The following is an 18,622-nucleotide window of genomic DNA, read 5'->3' on the forward strand; positions in this document are numbered from 1 at the left end:
TTAGTCACTGAAGGTAAATTTGGCTACAGGCCTCCCACCAAATCCATTAGCCATCTATGTCCTACCTGTTGAATAGTCACAGCCTGAACTTGCATGCTTTGAAAACTTCTCTGTCTCCAAGAAGATCGTATTGAAAGTGTCAAGTTTCATTTCTATGCGATGCCCGCCAGTGGGGTGATGAAGGGATTAAAGTCATTTTGGGAATGACATTTATAATCTACCAATCTAATGACCAGGATTTGAGTTATCAGTTTTTGGAAGAAATAAATGTTGAGGAAGTGAAGGAGGGAGAAAAACATTTATACAAAAGAATGAAGCTTCCAACTCAAATACATTGTGTTTTAAGTGCTCTATTAAAACTATTCCATAAGGAATAGTTTAGGAAGTTACCAGAAAGTGATAGAAACTGTGTGCTCACCTGAACAGGATTTCAGGGTAAACTTTGTCTTCATCAAAGAATGGACAGTAGCCAGGTCCAGTGGCTCAGCCTGTAATCCGGCACTTTGAGAGGTGGAGTTGGGAGGATCCCTTGAGGCCAGGAGTTATAGACCAGCCTGGTCAATATAGTGGGACCCCATCTCTTAAAAAAAAAAAATAAAGAAAGAGAAAGGAAGGAGGGGAGGCGAAAGGGAAGGGAGGGGAGGAAGGTGGGGGAGGGAGGGGGGAAGGGGGAGGGAGGGAGGAAGGAAGGAAGGAAGGAGTTACAGTTACAGTTTGAATGGAGGGATGCCTCACTGTTGCCCCACATGTGTTGTTGGGGCTTGCACCCCTTTGTTGTATCTCTACCCTAACTGGGCCATCAGCTTTTTAGCAGACACACACAAACCCTCTGTTTTACAAGCAAAACAGAACATGAGTTCACAGACACTGACAACTGATTTGTCTCTCTTTGGTTATTCTTTGGGTTTTTTCATTGCCTCATCTTGATTTATATGCATAAGCATCTTGATTTATTTTTCCAAAAAAACTTACAAAAATAGAAGTTTTGTAGTTTGCCTAGGAATAATACACAAAATATTGCATTTTTGTGAGGAAAAGCTATTTTGTATAGTTTATTTCAATCTAATAATATTTGAAATTTGTTTGAAAAGCAAAATAAAAAGAAGCACTGCAGAGTAACTGTGTGATTGCCTGATGGGTTCGTCCTGCCTGCTACACAGACAAAACCAATTCACTGGGAACACGGTATTACATAAAGAATAAGTTTAATTAACTAAGGCCAGCCAAGTGGAAGAACTGGAGTTATTACTCAAATCAGTTTTGCTGAGAACTCAGAAGCCAGAGTTTTTTTGGATAATTTGGTGGGCAGGGGGCTAGGGAATGGATGCTGCTGCTTGGTTGGGGATGAAATCATAGGGGTGTGGAAAACAGTCTTCATGCATTGAGTCGGCCTCTGGGTGTGCACCACAGGACCAGCTGAGTTATGCATCATGGGTCCGGGTAGGATCAGTTGGTTACCAGAATGCAAAAGTCTGAAAAATATATCAAAAGATCAATCTTAGGTTCTACAATAGTGATGTTATCTATAGGAGCAATGACTCCTGGGCAGTAAGAGATTATGAAAACTATGCCCATATTTAGCAGAATTCAGGCTGTCCCATAATCCTAACCTCGTGGCCTTTCATTGGACTTACAAACGCAGTTTTAGTTCCTGGACAAGGAGAGGGTCATTTTAGGGAGAGACTATTGCTTTCAAGTTAAACTATAAACTAAATTCTTCCCACGGTTAGCTTGGCCTATGACCAGGAATGAGTGAGGACAGCCAGCCTGTGAACCTTAGAAGCAAGACAGGGTCAGCCATGCTAGATTTTTCTGACTGTCATAATCTTTGCAAAGGCAGTTTCAACTGTCCAGATTATTTAGGTCACTCAGGTGAAATGTATATGATGCACATGTAAACTAACAACATTCAGCTTTTGTCATATAAGTGACTATGTAAATGTGAATAAATTACATTTTAGCTGTTGACAAGACATATGTGCATTATTGCATAAGTATGCAAATACTAACTCCCTCTTCTTCCTCAAGCCACTTTGAACTAAAGAGTCCTCAAATCTGAACATTCTTTTTATTAAAATAAATTTGTGCTCCAAAAAGCATATAAAGCAATTTATAAAATCATCTAAAATAAAACACACATGAAGTAAATGGGGAAAGTAGAAACTAACAAAAAATTAGGATAGGCAAAATAAGATTATACCAGGAGGAAAGTGAGGACATAAAATTCATATCCTGGTGTATGGTTAAGAAGTTTACATGATTCATGGGAGACAGGAGAATCGATCCTTCAAGTGTTCCAAGATGACATCTTAAAAGCTAGAAAACTATGTCCTCAACAACGATCTTTAAGGCAAGCATAGTAATGAATGTCCTAGAGCTTTTTCTTATAAAGCCAATGAGAAAAATTGTCCCACATTTGGAAAATGATTAAATAGTGACTACTTAAATTTTTTTGCTATGCATTTTTTTTTTTTTTTTTTTTTTTTGAGATAGAGTCTTGCTCTGTCACCCAGGCTAGAGTGCAGTGACACAATCTCGGCTCACTGCAACCTCCACTCCCTAGGTTCAAGCAATTCTCCGGCTTCAGTCTCCCAAGTAGCTGTGATTACAAGTATACGATACCACCACACCGGCTAATTTTAGTATTTAGTAGAGACAGGGTTTTGCCATGTTGGCCAGGCTGGTCTCAAACTCCTGACCTCGTGATCCACCTGCCTTGGCTTCCCAAAGTGTTGGGATTACAGGCGTGAGCCATTGTGCCCAGCCACATTTTCTAGTATTAGAAAATAACATGACTGCTTGAATAAAAGCAGGACATCGTTAAAGGGAACTCTCATTTGATATTCGGGGGGAATGCAAGTTTGTTGTCACATTTTTTAAATTAATAGCACACAATTCACAGAAGCATAGCCCTCTAAAAAGAGAGATTACCTTGCTGAAACTGAAAAAGTGTTAGGATTTTATAGCCTTTTTTAATAAGTAAATTAACCCCAAACAAGATACCACTACATACCTATTACAATGGCCAAATTCCAGAACACTGACAATAACAAATGCAGGTGAGGAAGTGGAGAAACCAGAGCTCTCATTTGTCAATGAAAAGAGTCAAATTCTAAAAAATCTTTGAAGAGATTTACTTTGAGCTAAATATGAGTGACCAATGACCTGTGACACAGCCCTCAGGAGATCCTGAGAACATGCGTCCAAGGTGGTCAGGGTACAAGTTGGTTTTATACAATTTAGGGAGATATAAGACATCAATTAATACATGTAAGATGTATATTGGTTAGGTCTGGAAAGGCGGGACAACCGGAAGCAGGGACTTCCAGGTCATAAGTGGATTCACAGGTTTTCTGACTGGCAATTGTTTGAAAGAGTTATTATCTAAAGACCTGGAATCAATAGAAAGGAATGTCTGGGTTAAGATAAGCAGTTACAGAGACCAAAGTTTTATCATGCAGGTGAAGCCTCCAGGTAGCAGGCTTCAGAGAGAATAGATTGTAAAGGTTTCTTATCAGACTTAAAGACTATTCTATCAGTAATTCCAAAATTGAGGAGGGCATAATGAGGCAGGTCCAGCTCCTCCTTCCCATCATGGCCTGAAAGTTGACCTGAACTAGTTTTTCAGGTTAACTTTGGAATGCCCTTGGTCGAGAGGAGGGGTCCAATCAGATGGTTGGGGGGCTTAGAATTTTATTTTTGGTTTATACATTCATTTCTGTTAGAAAGGAAAAAAAGGTACAGTTCCCTTGGAAGATAGTTTGGCAGTTTCTTACAAAACTAAACATACTCTTACCGTATGATCTAACAAACATACTCCTTGGTATTTAACAAAAGGAGTTGAAAATATGTCCACAGAAAAACCTGCACATGGGTGTTTGCAGAAGCTTCTTCTTCTTCTTTTTTTTTTAATTTTATCATTGTCCAAACTTGGAAGCAACCAAGATGTTGTTCGGTAAGTGAATAGATAAATAACTGTGCTACAACCAAGCTGGAATATTATTTGGCACTAAAAATAAATGAGCTATCAAGCCCAAAAAGACATGGAGGAAACTTAAATAATGCATATTACTAAGAGAGAAGCCAGTCTGAAAAGACTACTGTTCTGCAATGGGCAGGTCTATGGAAATCTACCCCTAAAGTCTGTGGAAGCTAAGAGGCCAAGAAAGAGGCTGACACATTCAGTTTCTCAGGAAAAAAACCAAAAAACAAAAAAAACATTTAATAGGGACTTAGGAAGAGAAGCCACAATGTCCTGGGCAGCTGCCAGACAAGGTGTCGGATTCCCACACTATGACCCCCACAGCCCAGGGCTTCCATGTTATAGGGAAGGAATGTGTAGGACAATTACAGGGAAAGGCAAGATGCTATGTGAATCTGCCTAGAGCAGAATTTATGGTCAAGGGAGTTTTGACCTAAGGGCAGGATTTACAGTAAGTACAAGCTCTTACACAAGGAACAGTAGATAAAATGGAAGATAGCAGTCTTCCCTAAATTGAGGTTAATCAAGAAGTCAACATGGCAGATTGGCATCCAAGATGGAGTTGCGTTAGCCTCCACAACTACATACAATGATTCCAACTATTTGACATTCTAGAAAAGGCAAAACTATGGAGACAGTAAAAAAGACGACTAGTGTTGCCAGGAGTTAGGGTGCAGGGATGAATAAAGCAAAGCATGGAGGATTTTTAAGGCAGTGAAACTACTCTGTATGATATACTGCAATGGTGGACACATGTCCCTACACATTTGCCCAAACCCAGAGAATGTACAACACCAAGAGTGAATTCTAATGTAAACTGTGGACTTTGGGTGATGATGACGTGTCAGTGTAGGTTCATCAACTGTAACAAATGCACCACTCTGGTGGGGGATGTTAATAGTTGGGGAGGCTGTGCATGTGTGTGGCAAGGGCCATATGGGAAATCTCTATTTTCCACTCCATTTTGCTGTGAACCTAAAACTGCTCTAAAAAAATAAAATCTTTTTAAAAAAGTTAACCCAAAAGCGTATGGTTTCATTGCCCTAAAGAAAGTTAACCAGGCATATTGTAACTAACTTAGCTATTTTAGAGAATCCTTTTCTCTTCAAGTATTTAAATCCTGTTCCTCAAATACACTCTGAACTAGGTCTCATTGCCGCCACCGATGGTTCGCTCATTTTAGGAGTTAAATGAGGGGGAGTTAATTGAGTTTTATTGGAAAACGGCCACACTCAGTCGTTTTCATATCATCTATGGCTGCTTTTGTAGCAGAATGGAATAGTTGTGACACAGACTAAATGGTCTGAAAAGCCTAAAATATTTGCTATCTGGGCCTTTCCAAAAAAGTTTGTAACCTCCAGGCCAAATAAAACTTTGACACTTGCTCGAATCTGGTATGAAAATTTTGCTTGTAGCATCAGTTAACATCAGCAGATGATATGATACCAAAAAGTACTTGGTATCATCAGTTAACATCAGCAGATGATACAATACCAAAAAGTACTTGGTATCAATTGCTTTTGGTAAAAGCAATTCTACAGAGGGCCAAAATACTTTAGCTAAAAACCACTGATTCAGAATCTCTAAGGCTGGGACCCAGAAATCTGGGTTTTAACATAGTCTCTGAGGGACTCATGCATACTCCAGTTTGAGAATCGCTGGAGCCCACTAGCCTAGCTCAGTGGTGGATGTACAGATTCTGACTCAGTAAGTCTGAAGTGCAGCCCAAGATTCTGCTTTTCTCACAAGCTCCCACATGATGGCAATGTTGCTGGTCTGAGGGCCTTAGTTTCCTCACCTGCATAATGGAGATGATAAAAATCTATTTCATAGGGTTGTTGTGGGTATTAAATGAAGTCATAATGTCCATTTATATCCTGCCCCCACCCCTTTCAAGCTATGTCTATTGGGGCAAGTTATCGAATGTCTTGGTTCCTATAAGTGGAGCTAAATAATATTGCCCACATCACAAGGTTGCTGGAAAGAGCAAATGAGATAATAAACAAAAGGTACCTAGAATAGAGCCTGGAACACTATAAAGGCTCAATAATGTAAGATACTATTATTACTACTGTTATCATTATTGTTACATAGGGTCTCTGATCATAGCAGATATTCCATCAGTGTTAGTTTCCTCCCTACTCCCTCTCCTATCCATCCTCTCATCCCTACCCCTCCCTCTAGTGTCTTCTGTTGATTTCTTTTTTATTTTTGTTTAGAGATGGGGTCTCACTCTGTTGCCCAGGCTGGAGTACAGTGGTGCAATCATAGCTCACTGCAGCCTCAAACTCTTGGGCTCAAGTGATCCTCTCACCTTAGCCTCTGGAGTGGCTGTGGCTACAGGTGCACATTACCACAACTGACTAATTTTAAAAACTGTTTTGTAGAGATGGAGTCTCACTATGTTGCCTAGGCTGGTCTTGAACTCCTGGCCTCAAGTGATTCTCTGGCTTCGGACTCCCAAAGGGATAGGACTATGGGCACAAGCTACTGCACCCAGCCCTCCTTCTGTTGATTTCTAATGTGTCTAATTAGTTAACTTCTATAGGGATGCTGATTCAGAAATATCTGAACCCAGGTGGCCCTACCTGACAGTCCAGAGGTGCCACACAAACAGGGACCCAAAATGAGCTTGGACATTGACTGTGCTGCCCAGGCCCCTCTGCCCACCCCCTCTCAGGCAGGCTTTTGGTAGACAGCTTGGAAGAACAAGGGAAAGTGGGCTTGCCAGTCCTTCCCACCTCAGGGGAGCACCATTTCCAGGGCTGCCTGAACATTCTTACTCTGCAGCACAATTAATCTACATGGCACCAAGTTTATTTTTCTGAGAAGATTATTTTGGACAATATATGGAAAACCTGAGAAGCCATTTCTCTTTGGCAGCACTGCCCTCCATAACAAAGCACATATTCCTGAAGGGCATCTGGATTTTGTTTCAGGTTTCTCTTTGCTTCCTCAGGGTTTAAGTGCTGCCAGGAATGGCCTTCTGAGAATTGTTTAGGAAACCTTAATCTCCAGACTCAGGGTGGTGGTGATAATCACATTTTTTGCCCGAAATGACCAAATTGAAACCATCCCCACAGATTTGACAAGAATGGCATGCTGGGTTCTGGACAGAAATATAGTTATAATTAAGAATGAATCAGCCAGGTGGGGTGGCTCACGCCTGTAATCCTAGCACTTTGGGAGGCCAAGGCAGGCAGACTGACTGAGCTCAGGAGTTCGAGACCAGCCTGGGCAACACGTTGAAACCCCATCTCTACTAAAATATAAAAGAAATTAGCTGGGCATGGCAGCATGTGCATGTAGTCCCAGCTACTCGGGAGGCTGAGGCAGGAGAAATGCTTGAACCTGGGAGGCAGAGGTTGCAGTGAGCTGAGATCGTGCCACTGCACTCCAGCCTGGGGCGACAGAGCAAGACTCTGTATCTACAAAAAAAAACTAATCAGACAGCCACGGTGGCTCACATGTGTAATCCCAGCACTTTGGGAGGCCAAGGTGGGTGGATCACTTGAGTTCAGGAGTTTGAGACCAGCCTGGCCAACATGGTAAAACCTGGTCTCTACTAAAAATACAAAAATTAGCCAGGCTTGGTGGCATGCGTCTGTAATCCTTGCTACTCAGGAGGCAGAGGCATGAGAATCACTTGAACCCAGGAGGCAGAGGTTGCATTGAGCCAGTATTGTGCCACTACACTCCAGCCTGCCTGGGCAACAGAGTTAGACTCTGTCTTAAAAAAAAAAAATAAAAGAACTAATCAGGCCGCAATTCAGCCCACTTCCTTGTTGCCAAAAGTCACTAGATCTTGACCATTTGCATCCCCATTGTTCCTAAAGATAGGATTTCTGACATTAAGGTTATAATGATGGAGACAGGAGGCAGAGAAATTCTAGGCAGACAGGGGCAGGTCCCTGGCAAAGTCCTATTCTCAAGCCAAAAAGCCTGAGACTGCAGCCCAAAGTGAGAACTTACATCCCTGTTTTCCCACTCAAATGTTGCCTTTTCCAAAACCACCCATGGCCCGCCCTGCCCCCTATCCTGTGCTAATAAAAACCCCAGACTCAGCCGGCAGAAAGGAGAAGCAGCTGGACATCAGAGACTATGGCTTAACGTCAGAGAGAAGTGGCATGACTTCAGAGAGACAGCTTGACAGCATAACTTCAGAGAAGAATCTGGCCAGAGACAGTCGGACTTCAGGGGAAGATTACCTTCCCACCCCATCCCCTTTTCAGCTCCCCTTCCTGCTGAGGGCCACTTTTATCAGCGATAAAATCCTGTTTTAACCATCCTTCAATTCATTTGTCCAAATTCATTTCTCCTGGATGCCAAACAAGAGCCCAGGAGCCACAAGTGCAGATGCAAAAGGCTGTCACACTGGCCCTTTGCCCTCACTAGTGGAAGACAGCTCCCTCACATGAAAAGGCAGAGGGAGGGTCTGCAGAGCTGTTAACATGTAAGCTGTCTACAGATGGCAGAGCTAAAAGACCACTGTAACACTCCCTCTGGGGCTTCAGGGGTTGCAGGCACCCCACCAGACACTGCCTTGGGGCATGCATGGAGTTTGCTCCTGCTGGTGCTCAAAAGTGCTCACCCTGGCTCCTGCACCCGCTTACCTGTGTGCTCCCTCCCATAAGGGGTGGAGAGCAGTGAGTCCGAATGAGTGGAGTTCACTCCTGCTGGTGACAAAGTGGCCAGCTGATTCCAGTGGTTGTGTACTCCAGTTCCTGCCTTATTTGCTCATGCGTTCCCTCCCACAAGGAGTTGAGAGCTGTGGGCTGAGTAAACGGGACACCCCTATTGCAAGTCCTGCGAAGGGGTCAGGGAAATATTCTGCTTCAATAAGACTGTTTAAAAATTGATTTGCATCCCTGTTGTTCCTATAGAGATGATCTCTGACAGAATCATAAGGCTTTTGTTTAAGGATTGTTTAAGATGTTCTCAGACCCAAATTTCAGCAACAGTTTGGAGACCCTCACAGAAAAACAGGATGAGCATGAGAACACAGCTTCTTCATCTCCCTGTCCCATGACTTCACCCTGCACTCTTCGACCAATGAACACTCTCCACATTTGGGCCCACTCCAAAACCCTAAAGACTGTAGCCCCAAACTCCTCAGACAGATGGATTTAAGATTCCCTCCCATCTCCTCCTTTGGTGACCCTATGGGTAAATCCTTTATCTGCTACAACCCAGTGTCTCTGGCACTGGTCATGGAGTGCCTTCTCACATACAAGAGCAAAATTGAGTGTGAGGTACATTTTCTTCCATAAGACAGGTATTCCACAAGCACCACCAGCATCAGCAGATCCAGCTACAGATTCAGTGACTATGATCAACCCCACAGACCATCAGCTTGCTTTGTTGAGAGGATTCTTTCCTAATAAACACACTACTAAGACTAGCATTCCCAATCCACAGGACTTAGAGTAAAAGAAAACTCAGGCTACAATAGAGAATAGGCAAATGAAAGATGAAAACTGGAGGGACAATCAACAGTATTGAGCACCTGTGCTTTGCCAAGCACCGTACTACTTGGGATCATGTAGCCTTCATGAAAATTTGTGATAAATGTTTTACCATCATCCTTTCCTTCCTTCTTTCCCTGGCCCCTTCCTTCCTCCCTTCCTTCTTCCCTGAGTAAGTCAGTCAAAAAGGCATTTGATAACCTCCCCTCCCCTCCCCTTCAAGGAAGAAGAGGCTATTACAGCAGAGGCAGAGGAAGGGGCTGGAAAGCCAAAGAAGCAACTAGCATGCTAGAAAGATGAGTCACATACAGGGGAATTGAGGGTGGAAAAAAGAAAGAAAGGACAGAGGCTGCTCCTTTAGCCTGGATCCCAGAGCCAATTCACAGGAGCAGCAGCATGTAACATGAGTAAAAATTAACCTTTGTTGGGGCAAGCCACTGAGATTTCATGGTCATTTGTGTGAAAGGAAAATAAATCTTGGGACCCCAAAACACTAAGCTAAAGGGAAAAGTCAAGCTGGCAACTGCTTAGGACAAACCTGCCTCCCTTCTATTCAAATCATCCCTCTGCTCACTGAGATAAATGTATATCTGATTGCCTCCTTTAGAAAGGGTAATCAGAAACTCAAAAGAATGCTAGCATTTGTTTCTTATTTACCTAAGACCTGGAAGCCCCCTCCCGACTTCGAGATGTCCCACCTTTCTAGACCAAACCAATGTTCATCTTACATATGTTGATTGATGTTTCATATCTCCCTAAAATGTACAAAACCAAGCTGTGCTCTGACCACCTTGGGCACATGTCGTCAAGACCTCCTGAGGCTGTCACGGGCGCATATCCTTAACTGTAGCAAAATAAACTTTCTAAATTAACTGAGACCCGTCTTAGATTTTGGGGATTCACATTTGTTACCCACAGCAAGCTGGGTCTAAGCCAACCGATACAGTAACTGGTAAATAACTTCTGTACTCAGAGTGTGAATACAGCTTGCCTATCTCATACCAAAGCCCATGCTCCTTCCACTTGATATATAGAATTGTTTATTGATTTAAAAACCATTTTATTGATTAAACTGGCCTTTGTAGAACTCAGCTGCTCTGAGCTTGTCCACTTCTCAGCACTTAGGGAAAATCTCATTTTATAATCCTTTTTAGTCCTCTGATTCCTCTGCAGCAGAACAATTATTCCACCAGTACTGTGGAAAAGTTAGCCTAGTCTGAAAAATATTTCAGCTACAAATACCTAAAAATGCAGGATAAAATATGGCTGAGCTAGCAAGAAAGTAAGAGAAATAGCCCAAGTATTTAAACTGCTCTGAAATACTAAAGGACTGAAAATGGAATGAGACCAGGAGTCCAAAGAGAGGTTAATGAGCAATAAACCTAATGACTGTTTGAAGGGCAGGGCAGATCTAGACTGCTGGGGATTAAAGATACACACACAGACACACACACATGCACACACACAAACACACATATAACATATATAGGTGTGTGTATATATATGTACATATATATATATAGTTATTTTGAGAGTTTAAGACTTAAAGAAAGTTGCAAAAATAATACAGAGTTCCTGTGTTACCCTTCACCCAGCTTCTGCAATAATAATGTCTTACATATTCATAGCACTTTGGTAAAATCAGGAAACTGATACTGGTAAAATACTGTTAATACAGGTATAGATCTTATTTGTGTTTTACTAGTTTTGAATGTACCACTTTGCGTTTTTGGTGTATAGCTGTATGAATTTTATCACATGTATAGATATGAGTAACTGTCAACACAAAGAAACTCTGTCGTGTTACCTCTTAACAGTCAGACCCTTGTCCCAACCATAACACTTGGCAATCATGGATTCATTCTTCATCGCTGTAATTTTTTTTGGCTTTGAGAATGGTATCTAGATGGAATCATACAGTATACAACACTTTAAGATTGGCTTTTAAAAACTCACCACAATGCCCTTGAGATTCATTCAAGTTGTACGTATCAATAGCTCATTACTTTTTATGGCTGAGTAGTGTCCCATGGCATGGATATACTCCAGTTTGCTTTCTATTCATTCACTAAGGACTGTTTGGCTTGTTTACAGTTTTTTTCTTCTAAGATGGAGTCTCACTCTGTCGCCCAGGCTGGAGTGCAGTGGCGAAACCTTGGCTCACTGCAACCTCCGCCTCCTGGGTTCAAGCAATTCTCCTGCCTAAGCCTCCTGAGTAGATGGGACTACAGGTGCGCATGCCACCACGCCTGGCTAATTTTTTGTATTTTTAGTACAGACGGGGTTTCACCATGTTTCCCAGGTTGATCTCAAACTCCTGACCTCATGATCCGCCTGCCTTGGCCTCCCAAAGTGCTGGGATTACAGGTGTGAGCCACCACGCCTGGCCTGTTTTCAGTTTTTGACTATTAAAAATAAAGCCACCATGACATTCATGTACAGAGTTTTGTTTGAACATAAGTTTTGGTTTGTCTAGGATAAATACCCAGGAGTGTGATTGCTGGGTGATATGATAAGCATATGTGCAACTTTATAAGAAACTGTCAAACTGTTTTCTAGAGTGGTTATGCCATTTTATAGTCCTACCAGCAACGTATGAGAAATCTGGTTGCTCTGTATCCTCACTAGCATTTAGTGCTGTCAGTACTTGTTATTTTAGCCATTTAAATAGGTGTGTAGTAGAATCTCATTGTGGTTTTAATATGCATTTCCCTAATGGCTAATGACACTGAACACAGTTTTACACGTTCATTTGCCATCTGTATATCTTCTTCGGTGAAATGACTATTCAAGTCTTTGATCCATTTTCTAACTGGACTGTTTACTTACTCTGAGTTTATATGGTTCTTTATATATTCTGGATATGAGTTCTTTGTTGGATACGTGCTTTGCAAATATTTTCTCCTAGTCCATGGCCTGTCTTTAAACCTTAGTGTTAATTGCCATGAAGGCACTGTCAACAAAGTCTAGACCTCAGGAAAGGTGCAGAATAGAGTTCTCTGGATATAGTCAAATCACCTGAAGAGCTTTACCCTCAGAACAGGCGATAGAAAAAATTCTACACAGCCAAAGAAATAAATAGCAAGCTGAAAGATAGATCTGAAGAAATTAGCCAGAATGTGGCTCAGAGAAACAAAATGATGGAATATTTTAAAAATAATAATTTAGAACCTCAGAAGGTTTAACCTATGCCTAATAGGAATTCCAGGAGGAGAGTCTAGAGTGATGTTGTCCAATACAGTAGTAGCCAATAGCCACATGTCACTACTTAAAATGTAAATTAATTAAAACTAAATGAAGTTAAAAATGCAGTTCCTTGGTTGTACTGGCCACATTTCAGATGCTCAATAGCCACATGTGGCTGGTGGCTACCATATTGGACAGTGCAGATATAGAATATTACAGGAAATCCTACTGGACAGTGCTGATCTAGGTCATAAAACAAGTCTGAACAAATTTCAAAGGACTGGTATGATACAGATGTTTTGTGGAAATAAACTACACATTAGAAATTAAAAACAAAATAACTCCTACAGCCTCCTCTCACCTTTTTCCCCATTACAATTCCACCTCTTAATGTATTCATGTTCTTGATGAGAAGCAGAACGTCCCTACTGTGTTCCACGGCACCAAGTTCCCCAGAACCCGCCAGTCTCTGATGACAGAACATCCTGGACCGCCCAGCCCCACACCCCAACCCAGGAAGTTCTCTAAAACACTGACCACGACAGCCTGGGGTAGGTTTCCACTCTAACATTCTGACCAAAATTCTCAACTCGATGCAGTCAGAGTCTGCGCAACCTGGGACCTCGAGCCAAGAAATCCTCAAGTGACCTTACTTGGCAAAACCAACAAAACAACCAAATACAGGTCTCAAGCGATTTACAGCTCGGTGCTTAACTCGGTCACCGGCCGAGGGGCAGCCCTCTGGCGCCGCAGCCCCGCCTTCCTATGACGTCACACGAGGAGCCCTGAAGTGGCGGTCAAGCTTGAGGCGTCATCTGGCTGCGCCTAGTGGGCCGTTGCTTTACAGTTGCTGAGAGGAGGCGAGAGGCGGGGACGCTAGGGCTAAGATCATGTCTGACTGGGAGAGGTTTCCTTGGCAGCAGAGGACGCTAGGTTTGGGATGAAAGAAGCTGGGCAGATGCAAAATCTGGAGAGCGCGAGGGCCGGGCGGTCAGTCAGCACCCAGACTGGCAGCATGACCGGTGAGTGTCCGGGACCCTGCTCCCGCCACCCTACCTTTCGCTCTGCCCTGTGCGTCTCCCGTCATTGAACTCCAGATTCCTTGTCTGCGCCTCTTTGCCTCCCTTGCTGCTTTTGGATGTCTCCTGCGCGCCCTCTGCGTGTCCCCTCCTCGGTCGCCAGGACCAATCGGCTCGGTCGCACTGGCTTTTGAAGTCTCGCTTTTTACGCCTCTTAGCTACTTCTCATAGGACCTAGAGCTGGGGCCTCTGAGGTCAAAGAGCCTGAACATTTCCAAACCGCGCTTTTGCCTTGATTTCCAAATTAACCGCACGTGACGCTTTCCTGTATTTCGACTGCTTTACCGTCGAAGGTCAGCGCATTTTTCGGGCTGTGTTCTAATCGCTTTCCTTTTAGCAACGCCCCATCACAGTCCAAAGAAAAGCTTGCACCGCGACGACGTCAGATGCGAAGACTTCACAGCTTGCTTTGTGTTGTCCCCCCAAGCTATGTGTATTAGCTGTACCGTTTTTTCCTGCAGGGTGAGGGCTGGAGGAAGAAGGCTCAACTTTTTAAGTGGAGAAGGAGGTAGCCACGACTAAGGCTGAAGCGTCTCCTGCCAAGATACCTCTGACTCTCTTGTCCCCTAATCTTTTTCTGTGCCTCATGCGAAAGCAGCTGGACTTACGCTGCAGCACCTAAGTGGCATTGAGATTGGCTCCCTTTTTCACCATTAGTAACACATTTTAAAGTGTTTATCGCCTCTTTTGTAGGTCAGATACCAAGGCTTTCTAAAGTCAACCTTTTCACTCTGCTCAGCCTCTGGATGGAGCTCTTCCCAGCAGTAGAAGCCCAGCGGCAAAAATCTCAGGTATAATTTGTTTCATAGTTTTTCCCCTTAGAAAAACAATGGTTTAAAATCTGAGTTTATTGCTCATTCCTTCGTTTCTGTCATACCTAAAACCTAAAACCTAAACTTAACAAGGCTTAAGATTTAAAAAATATCTTTATTGATTAACATGACACTTTATAATTCCTAGCCGTAGTAAGTCATCTTCCATTCTAAAAATACTTACTGAGACTGCCATGTTTATCGGGTACTAATGGTATTCATATGTCAGTTCGGCTAATAAGATTATTGTCTATACCACATAATTTCCCCCTATTATATATACTGTTGGGGTTTTATCTAGGTAGTTTACCCCTCTGCCACAGAAATATATAAATTGCCTGGAGATAGAGACCATGTCTTATTTTACCTAGCATATACCCTTTAGCGTCTACCATTATATGAGTGCTAATTGGTTAATGTTGGATGGAAGTAGTCTCTTTTTGGATCTTGAAAGACAGGATCAAAACAGATTAGAAATGGGCTGTGTGTAGTGGATCACGCCTGTAATCCTAGCACTTTGTGAGGCTGAGGTGGGTGGATTACCTGAGGTCAGGAGTTCGAAACCAGCCTGGGCAACATAGTGAAACCCCATCTCTATTAAACATACAAAAATTAGCCAGGCGTGGTGGTATCCACCTGTAGTCCCAGCTACTCGGGAGGCTGAGGCATGAGAATCGCTTGAACGAATCGTTGGAGGTTACAGTGAGCTGAGATTGCACCACTGCACTCCAGCTTGTGTGACAGAGCAAGACTCCGTCTCAAAAAAAAAAAAAATCAGAAATGTATAGTAAGAATAATCATAAAAGCCAATATATTGGAATTGGAAGTATAGACATCCTACGTCTTTTCTTTCTCCTACCCTTGGGGCAACAAGTTGCTAGGTTCTCATTTTCCTGCATGCTTGGAATGGCATGATGCTAGGTTCTCATCATTTCTGTTTGATAATTTTGGAAGCTTAGGGTGTTGGCATTAATTTTTATAGGGGGCCACGGCCATTGGAAAATAGTGTTAGGTTAAGTTGAGCATTTAAGACTTTTTTGAAAACAGAGGTAAAAGGAGGGGGGTGGGGCAGAAAATTACCCATGGCTTCTCACCACTCTAACAACATTACTGTTAACATTTTGGTACTTCCAATCTTAAGCATGAGGTTTTTTATTTTTACTCTTACAAAGTTGTAGTTATATTCTGCATGTACTCACTGAGGTTTCCAACTTGCCCATAATTCTGCTAAAAGATTGGTTTAGATTTTCCAGAGAAAGACTATAAGTCCTTAAATTCCCACAGTACTCTTAGGAGACCACCTACTCTTTTCATTTTACTGTGGATGAGGTTTTGTGCTTGACACTGGAGATACAAAGCAGGAAAAACATGGTCTTTATTTTCTAACGAGAAGAAACACTAGGCATTTAAACAATTAAAACAGAATTGGTGGAATGAGTACATAGTATAAGCAGAGATGTTGGCAAGACTGGGAGCCAGGATCTATATGGGGAAGTGAAGGAAGGATTCACAGAGAAGGTCGTATTTGCACTGAGACATGAAGGATGAGTGGACTTTTGCCCAGGCCAAGGAACTCTACGTGGAAAAGCTTGGAGGAATGAGAGAATTTGTGGTCCTCAGGCCAGAAAGTGAAGTTAGGTAAAGGGAAGAGACTGGACAGGAGCTTGACAATGTAGACAGGAATCATATCATAAAAAGCATTGTATGCCTTGCAAAGGAGTTTAGATTTTATCCTATCAATATAGGAATTGCATTGAGGAATTTTAACAGGATGTGAGGATATTCACTTCTCATAATAAAATGATATCTCTTGGTGTAGTTTCCTCCCCCAATTCCTATGTGAAGTGTTTTATAGATAGTAAAACACTATTTAAAATATTATACATCGTTATTCCATATTTCTCACCCTCATCCCCCAACTCTGGCTCTACATGTTATTAATGGATGAGAAAGCTCTTTATTTCCTTCATTAATTTTGAAATTCCTTTATTCCTTCTACTTGTTAATAGCTTAGTATTATTTTATGAAAATAGATTTCCAAGCTGTTAGGGATTTTATGTATTGTTGTGGTTTTTTTGTTTTGTTTTGTTTTGTTTTCAGATAAAATTTATTTTGAAGAGCCAGATTAGAAACAAATATTTAGAGATTTAAGACTTTTAGGCCGGGTACAGTGGCTCACGCCTGTAATCCCAACACTTTGGGAGGCCGAGGCAGGCAGATCACAAGGTCAAGAGATCGAGACCATCTTGGCCAACATGGTGAAACCCCATCTCTGCCAAAAATACAAAAAGTAGCTGGGCGTGGTGGTGCATGCCTGTAGTCCCAGCTACTTAGGAGGCTGAGGCAGGAGAATCGCTTGAACCCGGGAGGCAGAGATTGCATTGAGCCGAGATTGCGCCACTGCACTCCAGCCTGGCGACAGAGTGAGACTCTGTCTCAAAAAAAAAAAAAAAGGAAAAAAAACTTTTAAAAACTGGACATATTAGAGATTGAATACAAATTTTGAAAAGGCGTTCTTTGTTTTGTAAATATCCAGATTTGATCTCGTTTTAGTTCTATTTTTTTACATACACACCACATCCTGTGCTGAAAGTAAGTTTTTTTTTCAACAGGCACAAGTTATATTTAATTAGTGAGAAATGATATTTATGTTTCTATTAGGAAGGAATTGATTGGCCAAGTAATTGTTGAAGTTTGTTTGCAAATAATACACACCCTACTGTTTCCTCATACTATATAAAGAAAACTGTGGATCTCAGAAAACTGAGATGAAGCTTTCAGTTAGCACTTTGTTAAAAAAAATACTACCAAGGAAATTTCAAAACTATATTTGCAACAAAATTTTATATAACTTTATATCATGTTTAACAAAAGATCAAGGTTATGACTCTCTATTTTCTCCCAAGCCAACGACTCTAAGTTTTCCTGGCATCTCATTCCTTCATCTGGTGGGCACCATGGAAGTTTTCTAAATGAAAATAAATAAGTCTTTTGTTTCAAATATTTTATTTGGGATCTTATTTAGAAATCTGACTCATACGCATGTCTATTTAAGGCTTTTAAATGGAAAGTTAAAACACAGAAATGAGTACAGAAGGCATCAAAACAAAGACATCCATGTCTTCAGAAAGCCAGGCAACCTGGAAGTAGGATTGACTTGACTATATGAAAGGTTATCACTCTTAGCTCCTGGTCCTGGAGCTTGCCCAGCTCCTATTCACTGCATTGGTGTCTTTCCAGCGGTGCTCCCATACCCATGTGTCCTAGGACTACAACCCTCTCACCATGATCTTGGGTAGGCCTTTACTTCTGTTCTTACCTACAGGCCTTGGGACTCCAAGGCACTTGGGGAGGGAGAGCCTCAGGATTACTCTGGCAGTGATCTGGGTGAAATAGGCTTTTGCGTGTTAGCTTGGGAACTTGACTATCATTTTTAACATTGTTTATATGAGAAAAATGTGTTTTAAATTCCGAAAAGGGAGATTTACCAAGTATTTAGAACATGATTGTAGGTTGTCAATTACTTGTATATTTAATGTCAATAAAGCAGAAGTATATAATTTCATTAGTTCTTCTGATATCATGGCCATTGCAAAAAAGCAAGACCAATGATAGTGTGGGAGAAGAATACAGAATGAAAGGTAGCATATTGTACTCCACTTTTATAGTGTTATTTATTGTACAAACATTATCATTGAAACTGAATCTATAGCTGCAACATTTTTAAAAACTGTATTTTTTTCTCTTGGATTTCCTTTTTGTACTAGTTAATATCCACATAATTTTGCAGGTAGTTGCAGTCATAGCAGGAATACAATTTTGTATTTGACAGTTTCAGTACTGTTACAGGGTTGATAAATTATTAATTTTAAATTATACAGTAAGAATACATCTAAATTTCATATACATATAGTATATGCTGCCATTGTATTTGTACTTGTGGAAATATTAAATTCCTCAAAATGTTGCCCAATTTTGTGCCTAATATTTCTTTACCATTTACTTTAGTATATTTTTTCCAGTATTATTTGCACACGGTATTCGTAGAGTTGAGTACAAACTTTTTCCAATTAAGAGAAAAAAAATCTTCTTTAAGCT

General features: G+C 41.5%; 1 protein-coding gene and 1 long non-coding RNA gene across 2 annotated transcripts in view; one reads left to right on the top strand and one right to left on the bottom strand.

Annotated features, from left to right (window-relative positions):
* Nucleotides 1-1,022: 1,022 nt before the first annotated feature.
* LOC129011640 (uncharacterized) lies at nt 1,023-13,400 on the bottom strand. The gene is made up of 2 exons (XR_008493384.2): nt 13,171-13,400; nt 1,023-1,472 (listed from the first exon to the last, which is right to left on the bottom strand). It is a non-coding gene; the product is annotated as an uncharacterized LOC129011640 (long non-coding RNA).
* CDADC1 (cytidine and dCMP deaminase domain containing 1) overlaps nt 13,380-18,622 on the top strand; it is a 45,492-nt gene continuing 40,249 nt past the window's right edge. Inside the window, exons 1-2 of the mRNA XM_054446788.2 lie at nt 13,380-13,655; nt 14,406-14,503. Coding sequence (XP_054302763.1) covers nt 13,574-13,655; nt 14,406-14,503 — 180 coding nt within the window. The 5' untranslated portion in view covers nt 13,380-13,573. The remainder of the gene's footprint in view (nt 13,656-14,405; nt 14,504-18,622) is intronic.

Source organism: Pongo pygmaeus, chromosome 14, assembly GCF_028885625.2.
Source record: "Pongo pygmaeus isolate AG05252 chromosome 14, NHGRI_mPonPyg2-v2.0_pri, whole genome shotgun sequence".
Classification (NCBI taxonomy): Eukaryota; Metazoa; Chordata; class Mammalia; order Primates; family Hominidae; genus Pongo; species Pongo pygmaeus.